This window comes from Cucurbita pepo, chromosome 5 (assembly GCF_057944985.1).
Source record: "Cucurbita pepo subsp. pepo isolate OVF chromosome 5, ASM5794498v1, whole genome shotgun sequence".
Lineage (NCBI taxonomy): Eukaryota > Viridiplantae > Streptophyta > Magnoliopsida > Cucurbitales > Cucurbitaceae > Cucurbita > Cucurbita pepo.
The window spans coordinates 1466863-1492354 of NC_141802.1; the positions used below are offsets into that span (position 1 = coordinate 1466863).

Sequence of the window (25492 nt, forward strand, 5' to 3'; positions counted from 1 at the left end):
CCTCCCCCCTTTCAGTCAACTGCAAGCAAACACAACCCTAATTTAATCCCACGTGGCGTCCTACCTGGATTCTCTCTCCGTTCCTACTGGGCTTAGTACACGTGTCGCGTTTCTGGTTGACCCATTTTTACTTGGTCGGGAAACAGAGTGGTCCCGTGCGGCGAGTGGGAGAATTAAAATGCAAGTGCCGCGGGAAGTTATTCGGTGCAGCGATACTCACGCCTTCGACGTGTGAGCCCCCAGCCGATATATTTTTATTAAAAAAGGGAAAATAATAAATTAGTTGTAAATATAAGTGCGACCTTCCTAGAGCCAAAGAGTCAAGACCAAGGCGTGCTTTGTGCTCGGAACAGAGAGAATACTAACTCTTCTTCAGAAAGAGAGTAACAGTGAAATAACCGATAGATTTCCGACTACCGGCGACTTCGCCCCTTCTCTATGGTGCTTCACTCCTCCGTCTGGAACTACTTAATCCAACGGAAGTTTCGAGGATAACGCCATTTTTGGTTTTGCCTTCGCATTCGCTCGACGATTAAGATCTCTGTTTTCCCTGCTGCATCTGGAGATTTTCTCGTCTGGATTTCGGTGTTTAGAGTGCTTTAATTGCCTCTCTGTATCCTAGTTTACGGTCAGAATTGGAAGTTAGTATGGTGGAGATGGAGTGGCCTGGGAGTCTTGATGAATACTCGAAGCTTATCAATCGGATGAACATTCCCAGGTTTGGTTCTTCAATCTCTTGCGCTCTCTCTTTCCTACGGTGTCAATCACTTCTAATCGTTCACTTTACTGCTATTCTTCTTCTGCAATATCATGATTTTCTGGTCTACAGTTGGCTAAGTTTGCTGTAATTTGATCATTCTATCGGATTTTTCTCCCTATAATTTCTTTTTCTTCGATCTATTAGGTTTTAGTTTTAATTAGTTTACGATTTGCAAATCCTTGGGTTCCCATATCGGGGAACAGTGTTTTCTTATTTTAATCACCGCAATCTTCTCTTTCCTTTTCTGAGAAATTTCTTTCCCCACACGTTTTCAGATTCGTTCCGACTCCGATCTCTGCGTCCACACGCTTTCAACTGAGAAGAGATTTGAAATTACCGACCGGAATTTCTTCCTTATATTTTTCAAAATTTTTCTAGAATATCTTGAAGGTCCCTCGTTTAAACATAAAACCGGTCTGCATCAAGTCTTTATAATTTTATGGTTTGTTTGACTATGTCTAGCGGCATCATTCAACCATCTTTACCGGGACTTTTCTGAGACCCATGTGGCTTCTTATTTTGAAATTTCAAAGCTACTAAAAAAAGTAATTAGACTTGACGTAACTTGACCTTTTGCGTCCTCTTTTGTAGAGTGGTGATCGACAATGCCGTTTGTGAAACCGCGACTCTGGTCAAGGTCGACAGTGCTAGAAGGCATGGAATCCTCCTGGAAGCTGTACAAGTGTTAACCGACTTGAACCTTTCAATTCAGAAAGCTTACATTTCTTCAGATGGAATATGGTTCATGGATGGTAAGATCATCTGTCTTTTTCTCGTAAACAGCATTTAATGCGAATTGCTAATTAGGAGGCATTTTATTCCATTTTTTGCTATGAATTTCCTTCTATTAAATTTTCTTGCAGTTTTTCATGTGACTGATCTTGATGGAAATAAATTAATCGACGAGGGCGTTATTAGCTACCTTGAGAAGGTAATTATAACAGCCTTCATACACCAATTAAATCAATTATAATCATTCTGTGAATGCTTCGCTTTCCATTTTCGTTTTGCAACTTATTTGACTTGTGGGATTGTCTTACAGTCACTTGCAACGATTCACTGTGGCAAACCTGCCGCCTCAAATGACTTGACGGCCTTGGAGCTAACCGGGACAGACCGTGTTGGTCTTCTTTCCGAGGTGTTTGCAGTCTTAGCTGAGCTTGAATGTGATGTTGTTGAAGCCAAAGTGTGGACCCACAATGGCCGAATAGCTTCATTAATATATGTCAAGGACTGTAATTCTGGTTCTCCTATCAAAGACTCCCAGAAAATAGACACTATTGTTGGACGTTTGAGGAATGTTCTAAAAGGGCAAGATGACATTCTATATGCCAAGACTTCAGTCTCTATGACAGTCACCCATACTGAAAGAAGGTTGCACCAAATGATGTTTGCTGATCGCGACTATGAAAGGAAGCCTGTCTTACAGCATAGTGATGATTCTCCTGTGGTGACAGTTCAGAATTGGGTGGAAAGAGGTTACTCCGTTGTGAATGTCCAGTGTAAAGATCGAATGAAGCTATTGTTCGACGTCGTTTGCACGTTGACAGACATGGATTATGTAGTTTTTCATGGCACCATCACTACAGCAAAGGATAGAGCATATCTGGTAAATGTTTTCCCTACTTGTTGGGTTCGTATTCTTTCATGTGATGGCTCAATCGTCTTGTTATTGACAGCATCTGTCCTTCATTTTCATCAGGAACTTTACATCCGACACACTGATGGTACCCCAATTAGTTCCGAGGCTGAAAGGCAGCGTGTTATCCAATGCTTACAAGCTTCCGTAGAGAGAAGAACATCACAGGTACATGACATATTTAAACGTGTTATTAATCAAATGCCTAGATGCATTATCCAATTGTTGCAGACATTAACTGTTTAGGATATTGGTTTACACAACAGGGTGTGAGATTGGAGTTACGCACAACCGACAGGCCATGTCTCTTAGCAGATGTGACGAGAACGTTCAGAGAGAATGGCTTAAACGTCACAAGAGCAGAGGTATCCACCTCAGCGGATGTAGCTCTAAACCTCTTCTACGTAACCGATGCACTGGGGAATGCAGCAGATGTGAAAACCATCAACTCCGTCCGGGAGAAAATTGGGTTGAGTTGCTTGAAAGTGAAGGAACTGCCATTGATTTCGCAACAAAAGACAGAAGGGGAAGAGCAGGGTGTGGGTGTTGGTGGGACCGTTTTGTTATCTCTTGGGAGCATATTGAGAAGGAACCTCTACAACTTGGGATTGATCAGGTCATACTCGCAGGCATAGAGAGGATCAAAAGGAAAAGGAAAACAAAAAAAAAAAAAAAAAACAATTGAGTTATTCAAGATTTGTCCATATGTCTGCTTTTCTTTGCTTTGGTATATTCTTTGCTTGAACTATGAGCATCATATAGTGTACAGAAAAGAATCAAAATTTGAAAGAAAGAAAGAAAAAGGGTGGGTACTTTGTTGATCGTAGTCTAGTAGTTGGTATAAGTTGGTTTGGTGGGTGGAATTATTTGATACACTTAAGTGGGGAAGAGAACATGTTGAAAAGGTGATGGGTAAAAGAGTAGTGTTTATTATAGGTCTGCTGCTTAGCTGCTGGAAGACTTGTTAGGTGAGGAAGGTAGGAGAAGAAGATAGGATTCACAGCTTAACACATTGTACATAACAAACACCCTCCCTTTTTCAAGTACTTGAAATTTATGTTGACTTTTTTCCCCCACATGGTGTTGTTTGTATTTAATTAAAATTAGGCCATAATCTTGTCTTTCGGCAATTAAAAGTGGTCAAAGATGCTAAAGATTAAGCGAATGCGTAGGGCAAGGGAGACGGCTAATTGTCGTTACTGTCTCGTCTTCTCTACTCTTGTCTTGAAGAAAGGGGAAAACAATAGTAGAGCCGACATGTATGTAGCAGGTTGTGTTCTATAATTGCACTCAAATTAAAGCTAATACGAACAACACTATCAAATCATCTCAATTTGAAGAATTTCAAGATCCCATATGAACACACCGAAAGAAGGTAATCTTGAGTTGACTTCATAAGTCCAAAGACATCTCAATTTGTGAGTGGTGGTCCAAATCAGTGGGTTGTTTCGTGTTACATGAAAAAGCCCAAAGCCTTCATCAGGCATCGGCGTGGCATGAAAAAATTCCGGCGGCCGGCGAGTGAGTGCCCAAAACTGCCTTTTTCTTTTTCAAAACGAACAAACAAAAAGAATTAAAGGTAGGAGGTCGAGAATCACAAGCACCAATGTGATCCCTCTGTTCTTTTCTTTATCCCACGGGACCCAGAGGGCTCTGCTTTAGTAACACGTCTTTTTTAACTAAACTTCAAAATTGAAAATTTTCTCTCTTTCTTTCTTTCTTTCTTTCTTTCTTTCTTTCTTTCTTTCTTTCTTTCTTTCTTTCTTTCTTTCACCCATTTAATTTGTCTTTTACTAGTTTTGAACTTCAACTTTGGTGTTGCTCCATTTCCCACTTCCCTTTTTAATTCAGCATGAGATTCTGCTGCTCTAAAAATGGGCTACAAAAATTAAACAATAAAAATACCTTTTCTGATGCTCAAAAAAAGATATTTCCTTCATACCTTCATAAAAATGATCCTTTTCAAGATAATTTTATATAATATATAATAAGCTCCAGATGAAGCCAAGTAGATAGGCATGCATACACTGAACCTAACAAGAAAACGACACAAAATAACTTCAGGGTTATCTAATTAAGACGTGGTTGGAAGACAAGCTTTGACCCTAAAGTGTGGTCTATTCTTTCATTATATTAATTGGGTCTCAATGGAAGAATCTTGTAAACTGTGCTCTTCGAAAAAACAGCTTTGTTTTGTTTTATTTTAATTCATATGGAGTTTTATGTGTTTCTACCGTCCAAATCGACTAATTTAGAGAATAATGTTGGATTTATAATCAAAGAATACTCTCGTTCATTGTTATGAGGCCTCGTTAGGGAATCCAAAGCAAAGACATGAGAAGTTCAAGGTAAACAATATCATACAATTGTGAAGAGTTGTGTTCGTCTAACACCCACACATTTACATATACCTTCCCTTCGGGTTCTTAGGCCAACTTTTTTTAACGTTTACAACGATTTATTGAAACCTTTTTATCTGACATACAAGGGTTGATTTGTAAATGCATCCACACTCACGTTATATATATATACTCTTTTTCGTGGAGAGTTCATATTTTAATTATTTGAGCTAATTGGGCCGGAAACCCATGGGCTAAATTTTTAAAGCCCATAATTTCGGTGGTTATTGCAATTGATAATGACTGCAAATAAAATAACAATCAATTTATATTAATTACTCTACGAGATATTGCTATTATATATATAACCTTGAAATAAACCATCAATTGTGGAAGCACCACTTAATTTTTTTATAAAAGAAATTAGCTAAATTAATTAAGATTTTAAAGTAATGATTTTCTCTATCATAAAGAAAGTTTTTCCACTAAATTAATTAGGTGGGTTTCTGAAATAAAATTAAAATATATGTTAGGTAGGATTATCAATCAATAGCACAAATGGGAAAAAGTTTATCGCTTATCTACCCGCCATTAATGGTTACAAAAAAAACCAAAAATCTAGAAAATAAATATTTTTATTTATTTATTGTTTTTTCTATTTTTAAATAATTGTTTTCAAAAATAAAAAAGAAACTTCCCATTTTTGTTAATATTTGTACTCATTACATTAAATATATAATTTCAACAAATTTAAAATCACATAATTTTGAATATTCATTTTTAACAAAATTATTTGAGACTTTTTTTTTATCTTTTGAAAAGAAAACTTCCGAGATAAAAACAAAAATGATTATCATGTTTATTTATTTTAATTAAATAAGAAGGAAAAAGAAAGGAAAGATGATAATTAAAAATATTTTTGTGTATATAAAAACAAGAAATAAAACATAGAGTGAGAAACAAGAAATAGAATATAATAACACTACCAAAACATATTAATGATATTATATAAATATTAATAAAATAATATCTATTGTTCTTATCTAAACCCACTTTATTTCAAATTTCTTATATTTTTTATTAATATTATTTTATTGGGGTATGGGATTTTACTTTTATCTTTATCTTGGAAACAACTTGGAAATTATTATTATTATTATTATTATTTTCAGAAAAGATATTAAAAAAACAATATTTTTTTGTTATAATTTATTTGTGTTCATATATATTCGGTCAATGGTGTGGTTCCATTATAAAAATATTTTTATTATATACTCGAAATTGGATTTCTCCAATCTCTAAACGAATTTAAAAAATAATTTTAGAAAAGATTAAAATAATTAGTGTGGTATAAAGATTGGTAAGGTTGCACTATGGGGGTTTGGGGTGGCAACAAGTGGTCTTTCTTTCTTTAATTTAAAATAAATATGGTTATTCCTGATTATAATTTTTAATTTACGCCACTAATTTTGCTCTTTATTTAAATTCTTTTATTAAGGAAACGTTGCGTTTTGTTAAAACGACTTTATTATATATAATTGTTATTCAATTATTTTAATTGCTTCATATATTTATTCATATGTATGCCCACTTTACTCGTGGGGATCCGCCCCAAATAAAGAGCGGATTTTAGATGGAGAATGAGAAAAAGAGTATGAAAGGTTCTTTTTATTAGTCGGGAATAGGATTATATTCCGCACCCCTATCCTACCTTGCGCCTATTTAATACAAATATATTGAAAAACTCTAACAGTAATATTTAAACTAAATATTGTGACCTATATTTTTTTTTAATGGTTAAAAATAATGTTGAAATATTCAAATTTGAAGTTTTAAAAATTATGCTTGAGATTTTTTTTATCGTGAAAAATAAATTTTTTTAAATATAAACGGGAATCTAATCCTAGCAAAATATAATAGGGAATTTGTGGAGATGGAGATGGAGATGGAGATGAAGAAGGCTTCTTCGTCCCTGTTCAGTGGACATCTTTATTTATTCATCATGGTTACATATAAATAAATATACATACGAACAAAAAAAAAAACCATTATGTAACTTTCAATATTAGAAATGTTAAATTTTTATAAATATAATAACAAGATATAAATTTTAATATTATGTACCATTACCATAAAATTTGAAAACATTTCTTAAAGTTATAAATTATAAGATGAATTTTATAAAACATTTCATTACATGTATTAACTAATTTCTAATGTGTTTCTATTTTTTTTTAAGTTGTGATTTATATACCAAAAATTTTGTTTATTGTATAAAGTTTTTGTATGGATGGTTATATATGTTTTGAAAAATGGTTTCATTATACTTTATTAATAAATCAATTTTAATGTAGTATAAATGAGATTTAAATTAAAATTGAATACCTATTAAATTAAAATTTAGGGAAACAAAAATAATTTTTTTAAAAAAGATTGTGATGGGTATGAAATAGGTGTCAGTCCATATAATTCTTGAACTGTATTCAATATAATTCTTCATATATATATATAAGGAAAACATCATATGCTTCCCTCCATCGTGAAATATATTTTTCTTTTATTAAATTTAAATAAAAGTCATATTTTTTTCTTATTATTTCCTATTTCTATTATTTTGTTTATTATCATTTCCTATTTAATTTTATATTATAGTATAAATATTTTAAGTTTACTTTTAGAACTAAGGTTAATTCTTTATATTTTAAATTTTTTTTAATAACCCATTCCATTTAATGTTTACATCATCAAATATTTTAACACATTCGTTTTATATATAGTGTAAGATGATGATTAATGATACGTTATGGAGTTTGAAATTAATGGAAATACATAATAAATTAATGGAAAATTACTAGTAGCAACAAGAATGCAAACGTTTTTTACAGTTTTGTACGTAATCTTGTAAACATGTTAATACATGGCAAAATCATATTTTAGTATATAATTTTGCAATTAGTTTAAAAATCTAATCATTTAAAAAAATATATTTCTCTCTACAGGATGAAAATAAAACATTTAAAAATGTAAAATTGTAAAGAGAAAAGAAAGTAAATTAATTAAATTAGGGTTCTCTTTTTCATCCTTCGGACCTCATATTTACTTTTCCCTTTAACCAAACAATATATTATTATAATAATTCCTTAAAAATTATTATAATATTATTTATAAATTGATAATTATTATGCATTGGTTCTGTAGAAAAAGTAGACCCTGTTATTCTTAATATTATTATTTTAAATTGCTACTTTTTCAGAAACAAAATAATAATAATAATTATTGATATTAAAAAAAAAAAAATGAGGCACCCACTTTTGAAAAATCAAATACATTTTATATTATTATTTGTGTGGCGGATTCCCAACCATACTCAATTGCCATTTTTTTAAGAAATAAAAAAATAAATACCTAAGAAAATTGTTGATTATGGCCATAATTCAATATTCTTTTTACTTAATTAATATTTTGAATCTAAATTTGGGAGTCTTTGGTAAACTTAAGTTAGGCCGCCAATTATCTAAACTGCAGAAACAAGGTTTCATTATGTGAGCATTTCCCCCTTCATGTCAGAAGCTAAGTCTTTTTTTTTATTATTATTATTATTTTTTTTTTTTAATTTTTCCTTCATATTTCTTAAATCTTTTTCCATTTTCTGAAAAAGAAGGTTTTTTTTCTCCCCTTAAAATAGATGAGCAAGCTTTAGGCCTTGTGTTGAGCTTAACTGTTTGGTTGTAGCAAACAGTTGTTTTTAAGATTTTGCAGGTAATATAAACATTATAATCTCACTGTATAAACTCCTTTTCTTTCTCATAATTTTCCATGCTGTTTTTTTTTTTTTTTTTTTTTTTTTTTTTTTCCACTCTTGAAAAATAAAACCCAAAAGAAAAAAAAGAACTTTCAAATTTTCAGCTTGTAATTCCATTTCATTTTTCTGGGTTTTGATTTTGAAGTGGATTCTTCTTCTTTTCTTATGATAGTTTGAAAATTAGTGAATGAAAAATGAGTTTTGATAAATAGGTGAAGGAAATATTTGTTGGGTGTTTTTCCTTTTTTTTTTTTTTTTTTTTTTTCTTTCTTTTTAAGTAATGGAGGGAAGAGATGGTGGTGCAAGTAGTGGAGTTACTGTTGTGGGATCAGATGCTCCACCGGAGTATCAAATAGCTCCCAGAACCACTGATAACCCACCGCAGACCGGTGGATCAACGCCATCTGCGGCGGAGGCGGCCGCTTCTCAACCAGCTTCGACTCCGTCGGCCTCGGCTCCGCTGCCCACGGCGGCCTCCTCAGTTCCCGGAAAGAAGAAAAGAGGGCGGCCGAGAAAATATGGACCCGATGGCTCTGTCAGTATGGCTCTGTCTCCGAAGCCAATATCATCATCGGTGCCGCCGCCGGTGATCGACTTCTCGACGGAGAAGAAGGGGAAAGTGCGGCCGGCGAGCGCTGTGAGCAAAAGAAAGTTCGAAGTGGATAATTTAGGTAATGGGGATTTACTGATTTAATCAATCTGTCTAAAGTTGAGGGATTTTTCTGCTCCTGTAACTTCCTTTTTTTTCCGATGGAGCTTGGTTTTTGTTCTTCGATGGAATGATTCGGATGTTTTGGGACCTGGGTTTCAGAGAGATATGGTTGGATTTGAGATTATTACTTAGTGATAGTGTGTGAATCTTTTCTCTTGCTGGGTGGATGTGGGTCCTCTGTTTGGATTCTTGGATTAAGTTCTCGAAGCATATTGTTGTTCGGATTCTGAAAAATATAGAGAGCTTTGTATATTGGTCTGAAAATGTCGGAATCTTGTTGTTTGAACTCTCTCTCCCTGTCTCTCATTTTGACTATTTTCTAATCCTGAACCTCACGATTGATTCACTTACAGAAAAAGGTATGTTCATTTGTTTTGTTCTGATCTGATTTTCACTTCATAGCAGTTGAATGACTCCATGATCTTTCATTATCTTCAATTGTTTCAGCATAGACTTGCCTTTGTAAAGAGTGTTTCCATGTTGCTCTGTTGAAATTACTTTTGATTTGTTGTTGGGTTTTGATGTTGTGTCTGAATCTGACACTCTCAGGTGACTGGGTTCCATGTTCTGTTGGTGCAAATTTTACACCTCATATCATCACTGTCAACACAGGCGAGGTAAAATGTACGAAAACTTGCATTGTTCTAAGAAGCTGGACTAAAACCTCCATAAGACAACTTTTCTTTGTTCTTTTTGAATTACAACTTTCAATTTGTTGATTAAGTTTTTGCACTTACCTAGGATGTCACAATGAAGATAATATCCTTTTCTCAACAAGGGCCTCGAGCTATATGTATTTTGTCTGCAAACGGTGTGATCTCAAGTGTCACTCTCCGTCAGCCTGACTCCTCTGGAGGAACACTGACATATGAGGTGATGCATTTATTTTGGGTTCCTACAATGCTATATTACTGATCAAACAATGCATGCTTTTAGGATTCAGTACCATAACATCCCAATAATTGTTCTCCTACAGAATATCGGAATTCAAATTTGAATACAATCACTTATATGTGCTGACATCTCTGTATGAAGCTGTTTATATTGATTATGACTCATAAATTCTAAAGTTCAATATTATGAAGTGTCTGTGTAACTGCATGGCTCGAGTGGGAAGAAATAGTGAAGAGCTATCTAGTTGTGGTCGGTGTGCGGGTCAAAGAGAGGATGCCTTTACCCAACAAGCAAGACGGGAACAGTAGAATACATGTTGGATGTCCAAGCGTGATGCTAGGAAGGTAATGTTCAAAATAGGAAAGACTTGGTCTTACAAGAAAAGCATACTACATCGCTCGATGTCTAGCTCTAATACTATTTGTAACATCGGTAACGGTTGGAGAGGAGAGCGAAGCATTCTTTATAAGGGTGTGGAAACCTCTCCCTAGATGCATTTTAAAAACTTTGAGAGAAAGTTCGAAAGGGAAAGCCCAAATAGAACAATATCTCGGTGGGCTTGGGTTGTTACACTTTGCTTTTCTTGTAATTCATTGCACTTGGATGTCAACATGTATTCTTCTGTTCCCGTCTTGCTGGTTGGGTAATGGCATCCACACACCGACCACAACTAGATAGCTCTATCAACTTCTGTCGTTAGTACGCCTTCCAAGTATCGTCCATCTTGAATTATCACTTTTATTTCTCACTCAGAAGCTTCATTTAACATTTCATGTAGTGTAGCAAAATGTGAATTCACTGCTTTCTTTTTTCAATTTAGTATCTTATCTGTTCATGTTTGTGACATTCAACTCGAGCTGTGCAGTTACACTGTAACTAGCTACGCCAATCCTGTTTCAGAATTGATTCAAGAGAGGTCGCTGGATATCTGAATGTTTTTTCACATGCTATAGGCTGTAAAAAACTTCGCAATGGTTAAAGTTTGTAGGAAAGACACTCAATTCATATAGAATTAGTTCATTTCAAGCATTGGTATAAGTATAGCAAAATGAATTTTCTGGTAAATCTTTGGTTACAAGCTTCCATTTCGCAATTTTCAAACCAGTCCAGCATTCCATAATTATTATTTTTCAAGTAACGCTGAATATTCTTTGGTAAATTCTCTCTGTTATCGATTAATTAACTTCATATCGAGCAAGTTCCTCTCACGTAGGATGTCGATTCTTTTTTGTTCACAGGGTCGCTTCGAAATACTGTCCTTGTCTGGCTCATTCATGCCTAGTGATAATGGAGGAACTCGAGGTAGATCTGGTGGAATGAGTGTTTCCTTAGCAAGTCCAGACGGGCGTGTCGTAGGTGGTGGAGTAGCTGGTCTATTAGTAGCTGCAAGTCCTGTTCAGGTATCTTATTTCTGTTTCCTTCCCCATTACCAATAAGATCTGTTATCTCATTGCAATTTCTTTCCAAATCTGAGCAATGGAAACTAAGATTTTCTCTGCAAAAATAGGTTGTAGTAGGGAGTTTTCTATCTGGAAATCAACAAGAGCAGAAACCAAAAAAGCCAAAACAAGATACTATTTCAACTGCCTCGCCAACCGCTGCCATTCCGATATCTTGTGTCGATCCTAAGTCCAACCTCTCCCCCTCGAGCTCCTTTCGTGGCGATAACTGGTCGATGCTGCCAAATGATTCAAAGAATAAGCCAACTGATATCAATGTACCCCTACCCAGTGCTTGATCTTGACCTCCATAGCTTATTGTGGAAGTCTCCCCTCCCATTTGCCATCATCAAACATCTAGTTGGTGGATTTCACATCTTGGTTCAAGGTCTCTGTAACTTACCACTGTACTTCCTATGTAGAATTTCAAACCCCCACTGCCCTGTTCATCCTTCTCAGTTAGCTTTTCACTTGGTAGAGTAGCTATAAGCTCCCCGAAGCAACCGCGTCGAGTAGAATAGTTTGATGTAATGGGAATACATTCGCTTTACTTCATATCAATGGATTGTGATTTTATGCTTACTTCTTTTCATCCATAGTTGACATCGGTCAACTCGTCTTCATCAAATGTTTGTGTCTGCTGCTTGGATTCATTAGATTTAGATTTAAGTTCAGAGGATGTGTTTGGTTTGACAGGTAAGGGTTAAGTGAAAGGAACCTTAAAATAAACAAAAAAAAACCAATCCATCAGCTGTTAAGGATCAGATTAGAAGTTAATTCCCAAATAATAGCAAAAATTGAAGTCAACTACCATCAGCATCATATATGTATATGTATTAATGATTAGGTCAATGTAATTACGTAATTTGCTTAAACTAATCAGATCAGTATATAAAGCTTGCTTAAGCAATCATGAAAGTACAGTGAATCAAGAGAAGTTTTTAGTTTGATTTGATAGATTTTGTTGAGAACATTGATGGTGACTTAAAAAAGCTCCCTATTATTTCTTCTGTTGCTGGAAATAATATTTATGTTTGTATTTTGGCTAACCAACCCAACATTGGCCAAAGTTTTATCTAAAAGTCAAAGTTGGGCCTAAATCAAATCTTGAATCACTCATTTTAGTGGGTTTGCTCATCTACACCATGTAATGCTCGATACATTGTAACGTCTTTCTCAAATTAGTTCTAGAAAGAGAAAAGAACAATTGTTTGAATGCTCTCGAAGTTATATGTTTGAGGGGAGAAAACGGTTCTCTTTTAACTTCCCATCTCCATATTTCTCCGAAGAACACCCCCCCCCCCCCCCCCCCCCCTTTAGGCCTCGAAAAATCTTCATATTCCCTTCAAATGCTGCAATCACTTAATTCCCACTAAAATGCTAACCAAATTTGAATCAATCTACCTAATTGAAGATACTTCCGGGGAAAGAATAATAAAATTCATACCATTTCCACACAGCTTCCATTTAAATTAATGGATGAAAAACAAGATTTGAACTTCCATACATAAATTCTAATTACTTAGTTGTGTGCCATGTAAACCTAAAGCAAACATGTGCTACTTCCAATGTGAAGACAATAATTAATCTTACTCTAACCAAGCCCTGCCCCATCATCCTTGCGTGGTGCATCGGCCTTAATGCGAGCTGGCCTGACTATACGGTCGATAAGACCATACTCAAGAGCTGCCTGAGCATTAAATCGCTTCATTCGACTCAGGTCCTTGTTAATCTGCATTTGTCCATTTACAAGGTGTTAAGGTTGTATTTCTGAGAAATATTTTAGGTTTAATTTGACGTAAGATTCAAGAATGGCATTAGCGAATTATGAATGTGTTAATTTTTGTAAGTTTGTAAAACCTCATGTTTCATAAACCAAAAAGTCATGTGGGCTATAACTCATGTCTGGTAGTGGAAAGTTACACAATGAATGAAGATATGGTATGTATGCCATGGTGCCAGACAAACAGACCTGTTCAACAGGCTGGCCTGTTTTCTTAGAAAGCTCATTGAAAAGATAATCCCTGATTCTCAAGAGCTCGTTTGCTTCGTTTCGAACATCATCAGCCTATCAAAAGGATTTTCAAACAAAAATGTTCAGAACTTATAGAAAGGCATATACGATCAGTTTGCATGACATGATGAAACAAATTAGTGTTACCTGGCCACGAGCAGCTCCACCTGGGGATTGTAAAGCAATTCTTGATAGAGGCATTGCAGTGCGGTGACCCTTAATAATAAGGAAATGTGTTGTTAGATTTAAAAGAACATGAAGAAAATAAGTAGGTTCAGCCAAATAGATAGAAGGCCGATGAGCAAGGAGACCGCGTTACTTATCATAAAAATGATGCAAAATTCGTGCACCAAGGAAATTTGGGTAAAAGGAATAAGGCGTTGCCTAGTTTATTCAATGCAAATTAAGGGTAGAAACTTATTGATCAGGTCGCATTAAGATTTGTTCAAATGGATCAAAAATTGATTTGACTGGAAGAAAAAATAGATACTGAAGAACTCCCGACAAATTCCAAAGTCATATTTCAAGCAACATCCATTGCCTTACGGTACTAATTTTATTTGACAATGCTAGCTAAAATCTGTATTTACCTTTTCTCCAGCTGCTAGAAGAAATGCTGCTAGATCATAGGCATAACCCACACAATGGGTACGTACTGAACTCTTCAAGCTCTGCATTGTGTCGTAGATGGCCAAACTCGGAGTTAACTGCAGAGATCATGATATCATCATAAAAATAATGCTAAACAAAACCAATAGGATATTCCCAATAGAAGGAAAATATAACAGACAATTATGGAATTTATCCCAAAAAAGAAAAAAGATTGAACTCACATCTCCACCTGGACCATTTATGTACATATAGAGTGTCTTGGAAGACTCAATGCTGTCGAGATATAGCATGGTGGCCAAAATTTGATTGCTAAACTCTTCATCAATGTTTTGCCCGATGAAGATAACTCGTTCTCGATACTAGACACACGAAAAACGTAGAGATTATGGGGAAAAATCTTCATATAGTAGAGATTATTAAAAGTAAAAAAGTTGATTTTTACATTAAACACTTATAGTAGAGAACAGTTTACTTTGATATAATTATAGCCATTGGAACTCGTGAGTCTCATAATGCTGAACTGTATTTTTGCTCAGTCTGAGTAATTAAATATCAAGTGACTTTAGACGGTATTGCACAAAAAGTGCATAAGAAGATGTATCACTTACAAGGGCATTCCACAAATCAACCCATTGCCAAGTTCCCTCGCCAGGATTTCTGTAAGGCACCCTTGGTGTCCCGATAGGCATCATCTGAAACTGCATACGGGATGCCTTCTTGTTATTTGTACTGCACGTAAAGTAACGAATTAGAAGAATATATGTAGGATAGGATAAAGCTGAATATCTTCTCTTTTTACTTCTCTTCAGCTTTTGTTATCAGAAGGGATAAGCAAAAATTGAATGCGTGTCTAATTGAAAGGAAATATGAAAATTCGAGGGAAAAAGATGTCAAGAGAATATTAGAGGAAGCAGCAACTGGTATAATTGGCTTAAATCTCCATAATCACAAGTTTCACTTTACAATTTGAGGGAAAAAGATGTCAGGAAAATATGTCAATTACCATTAAGCCAAGCTCAATAAGGAGGGATATCAAGTCAACCTCTCCAGACTCCGTGCCATTATATCTCATGATTTTGAAACAACAAGGAAAATGTTCCATGAAGAAAACAAATGATCCATGGTATGCAAGTAGTCATCATAGGACGTCATAGGATTTGAGAATAATAAAGCAAAGCCCTTTTAGCAACAAAATTATTTTTGCAAGGACCAGGACTTCAAAATAAGTTAACAATTTTATACTTCTTCTCCTTCATCCTTGAAAGTATGGCATGTTATGAAAGTCCAAGTTTTTCATTGATTAATAACACCAGAATGTAACAGGATATTTAAGGATATACTTCCCAGTTCAGAAAATTAATGAAACTAGGATGTAGGCTTAGCTAGAGCTGCAATTACCTGGATTGTAGACTTTTATGAACTTTTCCATAGAATTCAGCAGTAAGATTAGGTTTCGCTCCTCCAAATGGACCTTAAAAAATAAAAAAAATAATAATAAAGGAAAGCAATATGTAATTAAGGGGCGGACAAATAGATGAATGACACCATGAGAAGGAAAGGAAAGCAAGCCCACTAGCAGATTGAAGCTTTAATCCCGAGTAAACCTTCGTCGCAGGGCTTACAAAATTCAAAAAACAGAAAGAAAATCAGGTAAGCGTCACGAAAAGCACCAATTATAACAGTTAACCAGAAGAGAGATGAAGAACCTGAGCGGAGACTGAGAAGTTATAATTTGCGGTTGAAAACACGGAGTAGAAGAGACGGCCATTTTGAGTCGATGACAGAACTCCCGATTCCGAAGAAGATGATACAGCACCTTGCCGCGAAGGACCAGGTTGAGCCAGATTTCTAAATTGGGCCATTTGGGATTCGATGAAAGACGCTGAGCCCGATAGATCATTGGTGGGCTCCATGAGGCCCATATCCAAAACGCCTTTCAGCCAGATTTCTAAATTGGGCCTTTTGGGATTCAATGAAAGCGCTGAGCCCGATAGATCATTGGTGGGCTCCATGAGGCCCATATCCAAACGCCTTTCAATAGTGTGGTTGATGCTCGATGCTTTGTATTATGTAATAATATATTTTCAGAAAAGTATATAGGGATGGATTGTTTCACAATCAATATTTCATAATTAATATAATTTACATTTATAGCTTTTTTTGCATTTTTATTTTTTATTTTTTCATACAACAAAATCCTTCCAATCACTCCTTATATCAAATTTAATAGTTTATTATATATTAATTCTTTGAGCAATCCTCTTCTTGAGTGACAATGCTACTACCAGCATGAACATTACTCAATAATTAATTATTGGAAGTTCAAATCATCATCCACATATGTTATATAGAGAGAAAAAAATCATTTTATTGGTACAAGAAATAAGAATCATATAAATATAGTTTCCAAATTTTGTTTACAAACATAAATGCAAAACAGGGGCAGCATTTAGTTGGCAATCAAGAAGAAAAAAGAAAACCCCTTTAGATGTTACTCACAAGGCAATCATTTGTCCAGAATTACAACACAATAAGATACCCTACGAGTAAAGAACACCAAACTTTGTAGTGAGTCGCACAGTGGCATTATCTCCTACTAGACAACAATTTGCAGCTCTGTTATTCCTATTCAAGAATCATGATCCTCCAACGCACTGTAAATCAACCTGCAAACACAGAGAAACAAAATTGAAGAGAGCAGAACAGTAGGATTCAACCAAATAACAAAACGGTCTCTCCTCCTCTTGGATTACCAAAATATGGAGAGAAAGAGAAGAGAAATAAGATAGACGAGTTTGAAAAGCCTTCGCTTCTTTTCCCAAGGTAACTGATTGAATATCTCGGTAACATCCACCAGGTGCTTTCGCTGAGTGTACCTAATCACCAGCAAAACACACATCAGATGGATAAAGAAGTTCGGCATGAATTACCAGCAATGAACAAGTCCAGTATTAAAGCCATAACCAACCCAATCTCTTTCAAAATATACAATTCATCCTTCATTTACAATCTTACCTCTTCAGCTTTTTTTTTTTTCTTTTCAATTTATAGCATGCTGCCATGTTCCTCGATTTAGTAAACAGTCCAATCAAAGATGCAAGAATCAGAGAATCTTACAATCTTAAATTGTAATAGAGGTAGGGCACACAAAAGAATGACATAATCCAATGCCCTGTTAGAAGATAAAAGATGCACAAGACTCCTTGGGTGATGAACTCAGGTACCACCACTTTGTTTATTCGTGATGAGGAATCATAAGGATTGATATAATCAAACTCAAGATCAGCTAAGCACATCAGCTGCAACAAGTTTCAAAAGCATCATAAGTTCTTCAGTTCCAACATTGTTACACCAAAGGTATTAGAAAATTAACAATACAGTATTGTCAATCGAATATTCATATGTAGGGAATGGTTGTACTAATGACAGGGTATAAGCGAATTAAGATAGTAAGCTTCCAAAAATGGGCAGCTAGTATTTATAAACTACAATCCATCGCAAGGCAGCTAGTCAATCGACTTAAGGATAGCACAAGCAATTATGATTCACAGAGAACAGACAGAAGGGGAATCGACTTAAGCAAACATTGTTTATATCGAGAAATCAAGGGGCCTTCAAATCAAACATCAGACAGCTTCCTATCCATCTTCCTCTCTACAAGTGTCGTGGCTAAGAAATTTTAGACAAGTCTCTAGGCTGTTAATGCCGCCCCAGAAGGTAACTTAAACAATCAGGGTTTCCATCGAGCAATTTCGAATATGTCCACAAAAACACATCAGTATGCAGAAAAGTTAAGTAATTGCTAATTACAGCTCCTGCTCTCATTAACAAAAACACATATTTAGCGTCAAACAATATAAAATCTGAATTCTCCGGTGACTTCAAGAAAATTAACGGGAAAATACACAAAATATAGAAATTCTAGGGTTTAGAGACAACCTGGAAAACGACGAGTATGAGAAGCGCAATGATAAAGAAGAAAGAGAGGAGCCAGACGTAGATATCAGCCATAGAAATGCCCTCAACCAAGTCCCTGTCTCTTGTCTCTCTCCCTGTGTGTGCGATTTGAAATACGAACTCAATGCCGCAACATCGTCACCGAACATACATGCTCCTGCGGTAGGGGAAATGGATTGGACAAGATGATGAAGGATTATAGGAAACGTGCAAAGTGTTGATCGGAATTTCACAAAGCGACTGGAGGCTCCAGATTTTTTATTTTTTATTTTTTATTTTTTGAAGAACTTTTAGCTGCTTACTTGTTGCATATGCAATTCCTTCTTCTTCTTCTTCTTCTTCTTTATTTTTTTATTTTTTTTTATTTTTTTATTTTATTTTTTTGGGTTAATTTGGACTCTAAATTGAAAAAAAAATTATCCAACCATCCAATCAGACAAAATATAATTGAGGGACTACATTTTAAATTAAATAAACTTTTCCAAATCAAGTATGCTCAAGTTGAATTAAAAACCAATCTTTTTTTTTTTAAAAAAAAATAATTTTAGTCCACTTTGGTTTTCACAATTAGAAAAAAACAAAACAAATTTTGTATTAAAAGAACTAATAAAATGATACATTCTCGTTAGAGTATTGGAATTTTAGTTCAGTATATTAAATTCATAGGATCGTTTAGAGAAAAATTCATAGGAAATTGTGAGAATAAATTATTTTATTAAATAACATTTTAAATGTACATTTCAACAACAAGCCCGTCTAGCTCAGTTGGTAGAGCGCAAGGCTCTTAACCTTGTGGTCGTGGGTTCGAACCCCACGGTGGGCGCTTTTTGTTTTCATATCTTTTTATATTTTTTCAAAAGCCGACGAGTAGTGTCCAATTTAACAAGCCCGTCTAGCTCAGTTGGTAGAACGCAAAGCTCTTAACCTTGTGGTCGTGGGGTTCGAACCCCACGGTCGGCGTTTTTTAAATCTTTTCAATCTTTAATCTTTTGGGCTTTGCCATCTAAGTTGGGCCTCTCTGACTCGATTTAAACTCACTGATCTTTTTTAATTTGTAGTCTAAATATATATTATATATATATATATACATGTCATCTAATGTCGCCCTAACCTAAGTTATTGTAATTCTAAATTTCTAGTATACAATCACATCAATAGAAACATATTCATAAGTATGTGGTTTACTCTTTTTAATTAGTTGATGTAATGTTTTTTTGAGAATTGGTTTTAGTTTCTCTAAAATAGATTTAATAAAATAATACATTTTTTTATTAAAAAAAAAAAAAAAAAACAAGTCATTGGACGGTGAGGAAACTTTCACTGACCAGTAAGTTGACGTAATTATGACCAGGGATGGTAACCACGTGGCAGATAATAGGTGGATGGTGGGCCCAATATTCCTCTAATTATTACCCCTAAGCTTTAATAAATAAAAAGAAACCAAATTTGTGAAAAAAATGATTCTCTTATTTTAATCATTCGCTGGACTTTTTACGGGTTTTCTACCGAGTTCATGTCGCCAGTTCATCTTTGCCGTACACGTGTCTGCCTCTTTAGCAATCATAGGCGACATGTACGGTGATGGGCCCTACCCCTTTATTTTAAAATCGAAGCCCAATAACAGAGAAAAGCCCAATTCATAACAATCATAATGGGCCGTAGCATGATTAAGATTCTGATACGTATGAAGGTGCGTCCCATGTCATATGCCATCTAAATCAGAAATTATTTCCAACAGTGGAATTTAATGATAGCTACCGACTTTATTTATTTATTTATTTATTTATTTCGTAACTCATAATATTCCTTCAAGAACTATTCAAATACAATCGTAAAATACCAATTAAATTAATTTAACATTATTAAAATAGTTAAATATATAATATTATTACCAAAATTCAAATAAGAAAATGTACATGATTTCCACGTGGGCAGATCACAAGGAGACATGAGGATCGAAAATAAAAAAAGAAGGCCGTTAGAAGAAATTTTGTTTTAATTCCAAAAAATGAAAAAAATTAAGGCCATTAACCACGCAAAATTGGGTCCATAATACCAAACAAAATAGCGACGGAAGTACGGCAATAAAAAGAAAATAATAATAATAAAGTAAAAATAAAACCTGTGCGCACGCATTTTTATACAATTATAATAATAATAATTAATAATTAATATAGGGTTGTGGTGGGGTGAGTGATTGCAAATAGAAATTAAAAAAAATAGAAATTAAAAAAAATAGAAATTTAAAAAAATAGAATTTGATGATTCAAATCTGTTTTTCTTTTATTTGTTTGAAAATAAAGAAGAGAGAAAGAGAAGATTGTTTGAGTTAATTTGGTGTGTAATGGTTGAGGTTTGTTAATGAGCGGTCAATTTTAGAGGGTGCAGATCACAGTTGGGGCTGTTACTCAACTCTCCTCCTTCTAATAAAATGTCTTTATTCAATGAACAAAAGGACAATTAGAAATAAGTTTTATATTAACATACAAGGAAATAAAGAAATTAGGGATGGATGGGACAAATAAAAGGCTAATCGATGTTTTGTGTCCCATGCCACATCCACCAACATCGTACCATATGGTATTCAACTATATATTTTTTTTTTAATTATTTTATTTCATTGGACACTTTTAATCTCCATAAATATATTTTAAATTCTTTTGGTAGAAACTTTAATAGTCAGTTTATAAAATTTTAACATACTCACCTACATATTTTTATATGCAAGAAGCTGACGTTGGAATAAAAGGTAAATGTCTTTTTCTTGATATATAAAAAAACGTGAATAAAAGTGAAGAAATATTAAATAGCACAACAATTTTGAATATGGAATATCATTATGTTTATTTCGATATTGAGTGTTTGTCATTTTCATCAATAATGATATTTCGATTTTTTTTTTTCGTAAATCATTAATTAAAAAATACATTCCGGATATTTTATTTAAATCAACGTCATAGTTCTTAAATTAAACATTTAATTTTATAATTTTATGAAGTTGAATAGTGAGATTTTTTTTTTCAAATTATAATCTTAAACTAATTAATAAACCATACTGATTCAATCAACAAAATACTTGAAATCAAACAGATAATCAGGCATATGATTTTTGTTATTAATTAAATATATTAAATGAAGGAAATGAAAAAGGCATAAAATATATTTAAAAATAAAAAATAAAATGGGAGGAAAAAGTTAAAAACCTGAGCACATAATAAAAAAAATTGAAAATTGGAGGAGTGAAAGTATAAAGGGGGATTATGACAAGCTATTATTAATAACCTAATTTAACTCCAACTTGACTTTTCGAAAGAAATCATTTCCAGAGCATTATTTATTTATTTATTATTTTTTAATTTTTGTAAATTAAAAAAAAAATCAAATTATGACTTTATTATAATATTTATTATTTTTTAATTTTTGTAAATTAAAAAAAAAAATCAAATTATGACTTTATTATAATATTTAGAAAACGAAACAAATATTTGGAAAGAAAATGAAAAAGGAAGAAACGGACAAAGAAAGGGGTACCCCACAAGACCCACACAACAAGACACCAACAACATAAAAGAAAAATAATAAAATAATAATCCCCTTTTCTTTTCTTTTTTAATTTAATTTTAATTTTTTTGAGTGAAACCCAGCAAAGTGCGCGTGGAGTACACTCTCCAATCAGGAGAGATTGATGAGTATGACACAACACAGTGTTCTCGTACGTGAGATTAAGATGCTACTACCTGATGGTAAGAGTTTTCCATCACAATTACCCACCCCGTATGTTGTTTTTCCACGCGCATCGATCCGCGTGTAAGCGCGTGAAATTTGAACACAGATCTCTTTTCTCGTCTCGGTCTCCCCTCCCTATTTCTCTTCCTCGTAGTGGTTATTCCCTCTTTCTCCCCTGGAATTTCGTCTTCCAACAGTTTTCAACTCTTTGTTTTTTCTAACACAAAACAATTTATCACATCACTGAAACACAATAACTGAGCTTTACCCAGTTTCCAATATCGCCCTCTCTAGATCGCCGGCCTCCGCCATGGAAGCTCGCCGGGATTCCCAGCGGCGGCCCCGGCCGGTTCAATGTACCACGTCGTTACACGCCAAAATCAACTCTGGATCCTGAACCAGCAACTGGGTCTTCCCTAAATTGTCTAAAGTTCGAAGCTTTTTTTCTAGGCCGCAATGGCGGCTACTAACGCCTCTACTCCGCCGCCGCCTACGGCAGTGGAGTCTGGCAGTTCCTCAGCTGATGAGCTGACTGCCAAAGCCGTACACAAGCGATACGAAGGACTGCTGGTGGTACGGACCAAGGCTATAAAGGGTAAAGGCGCTTGGTACTGGGCACACCTCGAGCCCATCCTCGTCCACAACACTGACACTGGTTTGCCTAAAGCCGTTAAACTCAGGTGCTCCTTATGCGACGCCGTTTTCTCTGCCTCCAACCCTTCCAGGACCGCCTCCGAGCATCTCAAGCGCGGCACTTGTCCCAATTTCAACTCTCTGCCCAAACCCATTTCCTCCGTTTCCCCTTCTTCTTTTTTATCTCCTGCTCCCACTTCTCCGCCTGCCCTTCAACACATCAACCGCAAACGAACCTCCTCTGCCGCCGCCGCCGCAGGTGGAGGCGGTAGTGGTGGGTCTTCTTACCAAGTCTCACCTCTTGCGATTGTGGATCCTTCGCGGTTCTGTGGCGAGTTGATGTATTCTCAATCAGTGGCGACGGCGGCCAGTGGCGGTGGCGGCGGCAGCGGTGGGGGTCTGTTGGCGCAGCAGCCACATTTGATGTTATCGGGAGGGAAAGAGGACTTGGGGGCGTTGGCTATGTTGGAGGACAGCGTGAAGAAGCTAAAGAGTCCAAAGACTTCTCCTGGGCCAACGCTGAGCAAGACGCAGATTGACTGCGCCCTCGATTTTCTCGCCGATTGGGTTTACGAATCCGGCGGCTCTGTATCGTTTTCAAGCCTGGAACATCCGAAATTCAGGGCGTTTCTCAACCAAGTTGGACTACCCTCGATTTCTCGCCGGGAATTTACGAGTTCGCGGTTGAATTTGAAATTCGAGGAGGCGAAAGCAGAGTCGGAAGTTAAGATTCGTGATGCGATGTTTTTCCAGCTCGCTTCCGATGGGTGGAAGGATAAAAACTACGCTGTTTTTGGCGTCGATAAGCTTGTGAATCTCACCGTGAATCTCCCCAATGGTACTAGCTTATACCGGCGGGCTGTGTTCGTCAGTGGCTCTGTTCCTTCTTCCTACGCTCAGGAAATTTTGTGGGAAACCGTTGCTGATATCAGTGGGAATGTGGTTCAACAGTGTGTAGGGATTGTAGCAGACAAGTTCAAGGCTAAAGCGCTTAAGAATTTGGAGAATCAAAATAACTGGATGGTCAATCTCTCTTGTCAGCTTCAGGGCTTTTCAAGTTTAGTTAAGGATTTCAGCAAGCAGCTCCCATTGTTCAAGACTGTGACTGAGCATTGTATAAAGCTTGCTAATTTCGTCAATTACAAGTCTCAGGTTCGTAATTGCTTCCATAAATTTCAGCTGCAAGAGTACGGCCACGCCGCTTTGCTCCGAGTGCCTCCTCGCGACCATGAGAAGCTCAACTCTGGTCCTGTTTTCACTTTAATGGATGACATTCTCAGCTTCTCTCGAGCTCTGCAGCTGGTCGTGCTCGACGAAACCTGCAAAATCGCTTCCATGGAGGACCCAATCGCTCGAGAAGTAGCAAAGTTGATTGGGGATGTGGGGTTTTGGAATGAATTGGAGGCAGTTCATAGTTTGGTTAAATTGGTAACAGAAATGGCTGTTGAGATTGAGAAAGATAGGCCATTGGTTGGGCAATGCCTCCCATTGTGGGATCAGCTGAGGGCGAAAGTGAAGGATTGGTGTTGTAAGTTTCAGATTGTTGAAGGGCCTGTTGAGAAAGTGATCGAAAAGAGGTTCAATAAAAACTACCACCCGGCTTGGGCGGCGGCGTTTATCCTTGATCCATTGTATTTGATAAGGGACACGAGCGGGAAGTACCTGCCGCCATTCAAATGCCTCACTCCTGATCAAGAGAAGGACGTGGATAAGCTGATAACCAGGCTGGTGTCGAGGGAGGAAGCTCACATTGCATTAATGGAGCTGATGAAATGGAGGACAGAAGGGCTTGATCCAGTTTATGCAAGAGCTGTACAAATGAAGGAAAGGGACCCTGTAAGTGGGAAGATGAGAGTGGCTAATCCACAAAGCAGTAGGCTTGTTTGGGAAACTTATCTTACAGAATTCAAGTCATTAGGGAAGGTTGCAGTGAGGCTGATTTTCCTTCATGCCACTTCCTGTGGTTTCAAATGCAACTGGTCTATGTTGAGATGGATGTCTTCTCATACTCACCAAAACCCTGGAATGGAGAGGGCACAGAAGTTGATATTCATTTCAGCTCATTCCAAGCTCGAGCGCAGGGATTTTTCCAGCGACGAAGACAAGGATGCCGAGCTTTTCTCCCTACCCAACGGTGAGGATGACGTTCTTAACGATGTTTTCGCCGATACATCCTCGGTGTAACGGTTTTCGATTTTTATTTTTAATTTTTTCTTCTTCTTCTTCTTCTTCAGATTCTTAGGATTTATTGAATTCTTTTCACTGTGTTCGATTTTGGGGGATGTAGGGTGGAAGAAACAGGGTTGTTCATATGAGATTGACTTTTGTATTCCTCGAAATGCATCGGCTTATCCATATTGTTCTATTTTTCCATGTCACTTCTGGTTTCATTCTTCATTACAACATTCCTCATTTTCCTTGGAATCATCATCATCATCATCATCATCATCATCATCATCATCATCACCATCATCATCATCATCATCATCATCATCACCATCATCACCATCATCATCATCCTCATATGAAACTAAAGGATTCTCATACCTTGATGAAGAAATTCTACTTCCAGTTATCGACATTACTCAATTTTTGGATCGCCATATCTTATATGACCATAGGATAGTCTCCAAGATTGTATTTTGAATTTCCCTCCCTGTCGTGTCGAGTCGAATTCGGCTTGTTTGCAATGTTTTATATTCCTTGAGTAATAAGCATTAGTGTGGGTACAGTTTGTTATGTGTGGTCCTTTTGTTAGATGGAAAAATGATTAAAGAAGATTCGTTTAAAACTGTGGCATTTTTTAATTTTGAAATGGGCCCATTTCATCCCATCTTGAGCTTCATTTCTGGTCATCTGCAGCAAAGAAAATTGACGTTTTACCAGGAAGATAACCAAAGTGTGGGAAGTAACATTGGCGAGTTTCTCTGTGTTTTTGTTCACAGACACATTTGACAAAGATATC

The 25492-nt window shown here is 35.8% G+C and overlaps 5 protein-coding genes and 2 non-coding genes across 7 annotated transcripts; 5 read left to right on the plus strand and 2 right to left on the minus strand.

Moving 5' to 3' along the window:
• The first annotated feature begins 305 nt into the window (after window positions 1–305).
• On the plus strand, window positions 306–3462 carry LOC111794919 (ACT domain-containing protein ACR8). The gene is made up of 6 exons (XM_087124350.1): window positions 306–718; window positions 1352–1512; window positions 1624–1691; window positions 1803–2369; window positions 2463–2567; window positions 2666–3462. Exons 1-6 carry the CDS (start codon window positions 648–650, stop codon window positions 3032–3034), a joined length of 1341 nt encoding a protein of 446 aa, XP_086980476.1. The 5' UTR covers window positions 306–647; the 3' UTR covers window positions 3035–3462.
• A 5113-nt stretch (window positions 3463–8575) lies between these two features.
• On the plus strand, window positions 8576–12167 carry LOC111794924 (AT-hook motif nuclear-localized protein 1). Its single transcript, XM_023677120.2, has 5 exons — window positions 8576–9211; window positions 9802–9869; window positions 9994–10125; window positions 11385–11546; window positions 11654–12167. Exons 1-5 carry the CDS (start codon window positions 8821–8823, stop codon window positions 11882–11884), a joined length of 984 nt encoding a protein of 327 aa, XP_023532888.2. The 5' UTR covers window positions 8576–8820; the 3' UTR covers window positions 11885–12167.
• An 844-nt stretch (window positions 12168–13011) lies between these two features.
• Window positions 13012–16062, minus strand: LOC111794985 (ATP-dependent Clp protease proteolytic subunit-related protein 2, chloroplastic). Its single transcript, XM_087124071.1, has 9 exons — window positions 15918–16062; window positions 15785–15828; window positions 15610–15682; window positions 14820–14940; window positions 14433–14570; window positions 14190–14306; window positions 13747–13815; window positions 13558–13653; window positions 13012–13317 (listed from the first exon to the last, which is right to left on the minus strand). The coding sequence occupies exons 1-9, from the start codon at window positions 15977–15979 to the stop codon at window positions 13180–13182; spliced, it is 858 nt and encodes a 285-aa protein (XP_086980197.1). The 5' UTR covers window positions 15980–16062; the 3' UTR covers window positions 13012–13179.
• Window positions 16063–16576: 514 nt separating this feature from the next.
• Window positions 16577–18462, minus strand: LOC111794926 (protein cornichon homolog 4). The gene is made up of 4 exons (XM_023677122.2): window positions 18151–18462; window positions 17329–17510; window positions 16965–17087; window positions 16577–16877 (listed from the first exon to the last, which is right to left on the minus strand). The coding sequence occupies exons 1-4, from the start codon at window positions 18220–18222 to the stop codon at window positions 16841–16843; spliced, it is 414 nt and encodes a 137-aa protein (XP_023532890.1). The 5' UTR covers window positions 18223–18462; the 3' UTR covers window positions 16577–16840.
• A 456-nt stretch (window positions 18463–18918) lies between these two features.
• Window positions 18919–18991, plus strand: TRNAK-CUU (transfer RNA lysine (anticodon CUU)). Its single transcript has one exon. It is a non-coding gene; the product is annotated as a tRNA-Lys (tRNA).
• Window positions 18992–19054: 63 nt separating this feature from the next.
• On the plus strand, window positions 19055–19128 carry TRNAK-CUU (transfer RNA lysine (anticodon CUU)). Its single transcript has one exon. It is a non-coding gene; the product is annotated as a tRNA-Lys (tRNA).
• A 2913-nt stretch (window positions 19129–22041) lies between these two features.
• Window positions 22042–24905, plus strand: LOC111794927 (uncharacterized). Its single transcript, XM_023677123.2, has one exon. The coding sequence runs from the start codon at window positions 22351–22353 to the stop codon at window positions 24709–24711; it is 2361 nt and encodes a 786-aa protein (XP_023532891.2). The 5' UTR covers window positions 22042–22350; the 3' UTR covers window positions 24712–24905.
• The last annotated feature ends 587 nt before the right edge of the window (window positions 24906–25492 follow it).